This window comes from Charadrius vociferus, unplaced genomic scaffold (genome assembly GCF_000708025.1).
Source record: "Charadrius vociferus isolate BGI_N301 unplaced genomic scaffold, ASM70802v2 scaffold838, whole genome shotgun sequence".
In the NCBI taxonomy this organism is placed as follows: Eukaryota; Metazoa; Chordata; class Aves; order Charadriiformes; family Charadriidae; genus Charadrius; species Charadrius vociferus.
The window spans coordinates 660712-669027 of NW_009649487.1; the positions used below are offsets into that span (position 1 = coordinate 660712).

Here is an 8316-nt window from a genome sequence, read left to right on the forward strand (position 1 = left end):
GGAGGGGGGGGACTGGAAGAGGGGGAGGGGGAGAAAGGGGAGGTTAATCCGGGTTTAATGCTATGATGCAGTCACAGGACCAGGGCTAGGCTGATTGTGTTATCTCTTCCCAACATTTGGGTCTCCCATATTTCACCCAGCCAAATAGCTGCGAGAAAAAAGTGCGTATGGAGGCACTCCTGACGCCTCAGGAAAATATGTTATTAATATCTAAATAACTTCCCAATACTGTCTCTAAATCTCCCCTTCACCACTCCAGATGATGAATTCGTTTGAAGTGTTCTCCCGTCTCATCTTTTCAGTGTCTCTCTCTCTCTCCCTTTTTTTATAACCAGGCTTATTTCAAACTGGTAAATATCTAATTCCTTTAACCACACTGCAGACACGTCTCTCCCCTCTTATATACAATTCTCATTTGGAGAGATCCATATATACATGGCTCTATAAAAGAGAATAAGTCCCAACACAGCCTTAAACTACTTCTTTAAATTATTTGGGGGTTAAGAGCGTTTTTTTGGGGGGGGATCTGTTTGTTTCCAACCAACCCCTGCGCGCACCTGGATCACACATTTGCCTCACAGCCTTCCTGCCGCTTAATTCAATCTCTGCCTCCTCTCTCCTACCCCAATTACGGGCGAAACCTCGGATTAGAAATAGACCTTACAGCTTCCTTCCTCTTCTCCTCTATCACGGCATCCATCTCCCCCGCATCGCCAAATATCTACTTCCTATCCCTCCCAGTATAATGTAATCTACCATCCACCTTCAAATTATAGATTATAACGTCTAGAATGTATTTCCTTTCCCTTCCGAGCTGAACCCCGGGCACCCCACCTGCCAGCCAGCACTCCTGATACCAATATTTGCTTTATATTTTCCCCGGTCTATAATTGAACCTATTCTTCTCCTCCAAAGAAGGAGGCGGGGGGGGATGATGTAGAAAAAGAAAAACCACAAACAAACCCTGGATCACAAACATCTCCCTTATATTATTTCACTTCCTACTGTATAATTGAACCTCTCTCCCCGCATCCTTGTCTTAAGTTTGTTTTTTAAAATGTCTTGTATTAGATTATACTCGTTTATTCCCCCTTCCAACCTTATCTCTCCTCCTCTCTTCTCTCCTTCCCGTCACACTTGATTTAGGAAGGAGTTTATCTTGCAAACATTTGCCTACTTTGTTTATGTAGACCAGGTTCTGCAGCTACTTGTTCCCAAAAGCCACTGTTTGCCTTTGTAATTGTTATCTGTGTTTATTGTTGTACCTCATTTGTCTCAGCTTTTTTTGTGACATGTAAGCTCCGTGTGTGCTCACATCCAGCCCCCCCTTCCCTTCTCCCTCTCCCTGCTTTTTTTTTTCTTTCTCCTTTTCCCTCCTCTTTCTCCCTGAAATATGCACAGAATAACTCAGCCTAAAGCCAATGAATTGCTTGACACTACCCTATCTCTTTCCTGCCCCCCATTATTAGAGCTGATCCCACTCGCAACACTCACAAATCCCGCCTGGTCTCTGTTTGATTAGATTGCCAACCTTTCGTAATCCCTTGATTTGATGAAGTGTCTATCCCTCCCCCCCCCATCCCCCCCATCTCCCTTCTAAACATACATTTACAGAGAAGGCGCTTGTTGGTTTTAAATCGATGCAGATTGTTTGCTGATAAATTGACTCCACATCCCCTCACCCCCCACCCCCACCCCCAGCTTGGGAAACAAAGGCCCTTTCCAGGTGTATGGGGGGGTCCCCCCTCTTTCTCCCTATCCCTTCCCTCCCCGGAGCTTAATTAAATTTGGCAGGACCTTGTACACCCAGTCCAAACAGTTTCCTTCTCTCCAACCCCCCAAAAAACTCTCATAAGAAGCAGTGACTGCTGCCAAATTAAATTGTTATCACCTCCAAGTCTTTCCCACTCGGGTTTCCCCATCCCACGCAGTATTTCCACGCTGCCGCGGGGCGGGGGTGGGTATCGAAGCAAAATCCATCGGTGGAAGAAACTCCGTACAATAAAGCGGAGTTCAGAGAAATAAAAGGGAGGGGAAAATTAACTAAAAATCCGTGTTTTCACCCCAGATCTCACCCGATGGGTCCCCCGCTGCGCCCTACCCTGCGAGCACCGCCCAAGCCCTGAGCATCCTCCGCAGGCATCCCGCCCTGCATCCCGGAGCGCTCCGGGGGGCAGGACCGGCTGCCCCCACCCGTGGCCGTGGGGTGACACGCCGATCTTCCCAGTGCGGGCAGATTGCCTTCCCCATAACCTCAGCGACCCCCCTCTTCACCCACGCCTGGTTGCAATTCATACCCCCCCCCCCTCATACTAAACGCTGAACATCTTCCCCAGCACCCCCTTAGATTTGGGGTTCCGCAAATGCCACCCCCCGCCTCCATCCCCGCCGAGCACCTCGGATCAGCAGGAGAACAGCGCATCGCCCACGCATGACCCTCCCTAATAAACCCCACCAGTCATAATAAATAACAACAACCAAAAATAATAATAACTCGGTCTTAACAAGGATAAAAAAAAAATAAAAAAAAATAAAGTGAAGCCTCATGAATATATGCCCAGGGCTAGCTGGAGTGAGCCGTTTAAAGATGAAAGTGCAAAGAAATAAAGGCTCAATTTAATCTGCCTTAAAACCCTTCAACTTAACGTTTGTGCTGGGAACTCAGAGAGTGAGTACTGATTGGGGATAAATACATTTCTTAGCATGCCTTGGAGCTATTACACCCTTCTCCAACACAGCTCCCTATTCAACAGCCACAGTTTTCATTACCAGCTCTAATAAGTCTTAACATTATTAAATGCCAAGCAGACGATAGAAAGAAACAGGCGCAGGGTGGAAGCTTTCTTTAACACTTAAAAAGAGAGAGCATTTAGGGCTGTCTTCCTCCGGCTCCCCGCAAGGAGAACCCGCAAATGGAGCAAAGGCGTTTGTCAAGAGGAAAAAGGCCAAAACAAAGTTTTCTCTCCCCCCCCTCCCCCCCCCCCCCCCAATAATAAAAAAAATGCATTAAAAAAAAAAAAAGAAAAAAAAAAAGAAAAACCCAAAACGACGCAGTGAAAGCAGAGCTGGGGAACAAGTGTCAGGAGCGCGTTAGTGTTTTTATTTTATTGCAGACCTCCTAAGAAAATCGGTAGGGTGTGGGGGGGAGAGGTGTCTAAAGAATGGTATTATTTCCGAGCAAAAAAATAAGAGCAAGAATACACAGCGCACACTCACCGCCTCCGAGTGTTTTACAAGTTGAACCATCAATTACCTTAATTGGGGCCATTAAAACTTTTCCAGACGTGAAAATATATATTGACGGCGGTATTTTTTTTTTCTTTTCTTAAATGATTATATTTTAATTGCACTCGATCTTGTGGCGATCGCGGCAGCGCTCGGACGGCGCCGGATCCAATCCGCTGCCAAATCGCCGCGGCTGCGGTTGATGCTCCCCCGCGCAAAAAACCCAAATCAAAGCCTTTTGGGGTGATTTCGCCGCTAATCTGCGGAGTCAGGGCGCGATTGCGGGGGAGGGAAAAATAATAATAAAAAACCCACTTATAAATGGGAGTTTATCTCAAGGGATGGGAGAGGGAGCGGAGCCTGTGCTCTCGGAGGTAACGCGGCGCTCCGCGGGCTCCGGCATCAGGAATTTGCCCAAATTAGCACTCGATTCAAAACGGGCTGGTTTCATAAAGAAATGGGGGCTCGTGTTTTATTTGTCCGCAATATTACCCATGAAGGAAGAAGAGAGCGTTTTGTTTTGCTTATTGACACGCACTTCTGCATATTATTAAGGAATAAAAAGCTTCCAGCTCCTTCACTCTTTTTTATTTTGGGGGTGGTGATGGGGAAAACACGCACGGACAAGGGAAAAAAAAATCATTCCGCAGTTTAAAAATTATATTTTTTTTTTTCAAACGACGAGGCTCGAATAAAATAAATCTTAAAACCAAAAAGCTCCCCCCCCCCAAATTAAAAACACCCCAAAGTGATGGGGGGGAGCTTTTCGCGGACACAATAGCCCCGATTTGCAAATGAGCATCGCCTCTTTCCAAATCACAAGCAACATTTTGCAACGTCCAACGGCTATCCTTTTTCCAACAGACGGTCCTATAATATTACAAAACTATCTAACAGCAGGGAGTTTTGAATAATTTATCTCCCTTTCTTCCCTTCCTTGGCCCTTTGTCCAAACTTTTTCTCCTCCTTGCAGAATTTTGAATGAGAATAGACAAGCCCTCCCTCCCCCATCCCTTTACTCCATTTTTAAGGCAGCCTAGGGTTTTCCCCCTTTTCCCCCCCTCTTTCTTTTTTTTTTTTCTCTTTTTCTTTTTTTTTTTTTTTTTTTCTTCTACTGTTTGCTTTTGTGGTCAGGAATCTTTTGCTTATAAAGCTTCAATAGACTTGAAGGTCTTTGTAAGTGAAGTTCATCTTCAAGGTTGGGGAAAAAAAAAAAAGGATCCTATCCTTAAAGAAACCCCTTTTGTGCACCTTCATTTAAAACTCCCAGTAACGTTTGATGGTGACACGGAGAAGCTTTTTTTCTGCCCCAAATTCCCCTCACTTCAATATTTCCCCACTCACCCACATTGTCCCAAAATGAGGAAAACTTTGTAGCTAGTGAGAAACTTTGTAAGCAATCCCCATTGCTTCCCACTCCCGGACTGGGGACCCTCTCCATATGGAAAATACCTCTCACCCCGCTTCCTCTTTGCCAGACACCGATGATATCGCAAATCCCCCAAAACTCCGACTGACTCAACCCCAACAGGCCTGGGCCATCGCTATTTTGCCATCAAATTTGGGAAAAAAAAAAAAAAAAAAGCAACCCCCAATTTCCTGAAAACCAACCCCAAGACTTACATAATTGCTGTTTCCCCCCCAAAAAAGTGCTGAGCTCTGCGACGCAAGGAAATAATTTTCTGCCTAAACCAATATAGCAGCTCCTTCCTCCCATTGCTTAAAAGTTCCCAATCTTTGCAAACACTCTCAATGATAAACCTAAATTTTACCCCCTAAAAATGCCATCTTTCCTCCTTCGGGGGGGAAGAGGAATCATCACCCCAACCGAGCTTGTCAAAAATTACAATTACAAGCACTGCAATGTCCAGCTCCAGCCATGCCTCATCCCTCACCCCAACATTTACAGCACAGGAGCTTTAAAAAGTTTGATTTTTTTTCTCCCACGAGAGGAAAGCGCCAACTGTGGGAGATGATAACAGGGCCCCCTGCTCTCCCCTACCCCTGGCCTGGCTTCAAGCCTTTAATCAGAAATGCCAGATTTCTTTTTCCTGATTTTATTTAGGGGTGCAGACCCTCTGTTTCCTCTGATCCGAGGACCTCCCCCATCTCCCCTCGGCACCGGTGGCTCTGCGGCAGCCCCAGCGCAGTGCCGATCCCCGCTTCTCTAATTGATATTGATTGGCCAAATCGGTCAACTGTCAGCCAGAGTTTCAGGGGACCACTTAGAGAGCAGGAGAGAAATCTGTTTAACAAATTCATTTAGGAATCAGAGATGCCTCCCCCCAAGCCATCTCCTTTCCCCCTTTATAAATAATTGATCCAGAGCAAAACACCAACAACTCTTCCTCCTGGGAAAGCATCCTCAGCCCCCGGCGCTGGGTACCACCTTCCCCTCCTAGGGCCCTGCATCACACCCTCGACTCTGCAATCAGTCATTTTTGGAAAGGACAAATGCCAAGAGGCTCTGGAGCCATCCTCCTGCCTTACTCTTAGTAGGGAGGGACGTGTCCCCTCTCCCAAATGTCCCCTCCAGCCCAACCCCGGGGTACGCAGAGCCACCTTTACCTTTGTCGCCCAGGATACCATCTATGCTGTGCTTGGCCTTCTTCTCCCCGTCTTCCTCCTTCTTGTCGCAGTCCTCCTCTTCCTCTTTCTTCCCGAATTTGATGCGTAGCACACGGCTAATCGAACTCACTAAACCTCAGACAGTCAAAGACAAAAAGGCAAGTATAAGCTGCCTGGGAAAGCAAGGTGGGAGCCAGCCGGGAAAACCCAAGCTGGGGCTGCATGACTCGGACAGGAGGCCTTGCGCACACACAAAGGAGCATCTGCACCCCCTTTTCGCAGGGGTATGCACCTGCACGATGCTCCATGCCCTCCGAAACAGCCATGGGTTCAGCTCCACCATTGCACCAAGCTGGACACCCAAAGTTGGATGTGCTCACCGCTGTCCCCCTGAGACACCCGGCACAAGCAGCACCCAGTTGTGCGCAACACCCCACAGAGCATTGCAGCCAGTGCAACACACCGGGGTGCACACCCCCAGGGTTACCGCCTGCTTTGTAACAGGGAAAAGGCCCCCCAATACCCAGCTTTGACCCCAGCCAAAAATGGGACTCTCAGCCTGGATTCAGACCTGGAGTCCATCCTGGATCTCGCTTTTGGGGGCAGATGTGCCCTGCAGAGAAGGTTCAGCCCCCCCGCCCCCCCTCCCCAAACAGGGAAACTCACAGCCAGGCCCAAAAAGCTCACACATCCCCACAGACCCGATATTGGGGTGCAGGGCTGCTTTCCACTGGTGATGGGGATCCCCGGCCCATGGAAACGCTGCTCTGCAGCCCCCACCGAGCAAGCAAGTCCCAACAGGGCAACTGGGGTCCCCTTTAACCCTGGGTTTGGGGTGCTTCTGTGCGTGCTTCCTCCACGCTGGGAGCTGCCCTGCTTTCACAGGAGTTGGAATAAGTTGGGAAAACTGGTTTGTTTGTGTTTGTTTTTCCAGCAGACCGCAGTGCAGCCAGGGCACAAACCCCCCTCGCCTGCTGTTTGTTTGCTGCTATGGGTTTGCTTGGGGTGATTTTTTTTTTCCGCCCCCCTCCTCTATCAAAGCAAAGGCCAAGAGGATGTTTATAGCTCCTGGAAACATTTTTTTTTTAGTGAAGATAATCATTTCCCTCCATCTTCCTGCAGGTATTGGGGTGTCCTTCTTGCCAAGCTGCCTTCTCACCTGAGGGCACGGTGCTCCGGTCGCAGTGCCCATCCTTCAGGAGCCTGTCTCGGATCTCCCAGCTAAACATCCCAGGGTTTTCCCGTTTGTATTCCTCGATTTTCTTCTCCACGTCGGGAGTCGCAACCTGCTTTTGTGATCAAGGGACACCGGTGCGTGTCCGCGTGTGCAGAGAGAGGGAAAGGGAGAGAAAAAGCGCTTTTAATTGAAAAGAGAAGCTGTTCAGCTCAGTTCTATCCTCCTTGCCCTGGCTGCTACTTTTGGGGAAAGGGATTTGAAGGACGAAAAGGGAGAAAATAAAGCTGGGGAAAGGCGCTCCTCTCCCAAATGTTGGCCACCCTAAAAGTAGAGTCTCTGGGCGCCAAGAAGATCAGCCAGGGTGGGTTTATCCTGAGCCCCGAGGGAGAAGGAGGCAGGGAGGGGGTGCAGGGGATTCTTTTTTAGTGGTGCTATGTGCACTCATTGATTTATTACTCCCTGAAACACCCCGACTCATCTCCTCCCCATACACTGGGGCCGAAGCAAACGCTTGAACGCGCGCCACTTGTTGCACATGGGGAAAAAAAAAAATCACTTTAATTTATTCATAGCCTTCAACTCTGCACCGATTTCTACCCATCTAAGCCTGCGAATTGCAGCTTTATTAAAGCTCCTTCTCGTCCTCCTTCTCCCTTCCCCTGCATGTCCCCCTGAAAAAACTCATACCCCCCCAAATAAATCTTATTTTTTTAAATTATTTTAACAGGAGGAGGGTGATTTAGCGTGGCTCCCGCATTGCACTCACCCTGGGCTTGCTGCCTCCGATGGCTCCAGGACGGATGGAGCCTGTCTCCTGGTACCTGCAGAGGATTTTGGAGACGCAACCGTGGGAGACTCGCAACTGCCGGGAGATCACGCAGGGCCGGATCCCGTGGTGAGCCATCTCCACGATTTTATGACGGATGTGGTTGGGCAGTGGTCGGCCGTTGATGAAAACCCCTCCAAGCTGGTTCACCCTGCCCTGGCCCAGCGGGGTGGAAACTGGAGAGCGAGGGGTTGGGGGGGAAATCCAAACAAAACAAGGAGTGGGGGTAAAGTTAAAAGAGGGAAAAAAATCCAGCAAACCCAGGCGCATCCCTCCCCACACTTCCAGCTTCTCTCCCGGCATTTAAATTTTTAAAAGAAGGGAGAAACCTCTCGCCCATCCCCTGGCCTCCGTATTTATCTCCGCATCATGGGGAAGACTTTTCCCATCGATAAAGGGAAAATAAAATTAGCCCATGACCCGCACACCCATCACCCCGCTCTCCGAGGCAGCTGCTTCGTTTGTGCCTAATAGACATATTTTTGGCATTTCACACTTATGTTTTAAATCACAGCCGACG

At 48.6% G+C, this 8316-nt stretch overlaps 1 protein-coding gene across 4 annotated transcripts in view; it reads right to left on the bottom strand.

Annotated features, from left to right (window-relative positions):
* Positions 1-8316, bottom strand: part of PAX7 (paired box 7) — a 101566-nt gene that overhangs the window by 91575 nt on the left and 1675 nt on the right. For 2 of the 4 annotated variants that reach the window (XM_009889979.1, XM_009889976.1), the window contains exons 2-4: positions 7737-7972; positions 6953-7082; positions 5794-5922 (exon numbers count right to left, since the gene is read on the bottom strand). In XM_009889979.1, the coding sequence (XP_009888281.1) occupies positions 5794-5922; positions 6953-7082; positions 7737-7972 (495 nt within the window). Of the gene's footprint in view, positions 1-5793; positions 5929-6952; positions 7083-7736; positions 7973-8316 lie in introns of all 4 variants that reach the window. The other 2 variants (XM_009889978.1, XM_009889977.1) reach the window with 2 other exon arrangements.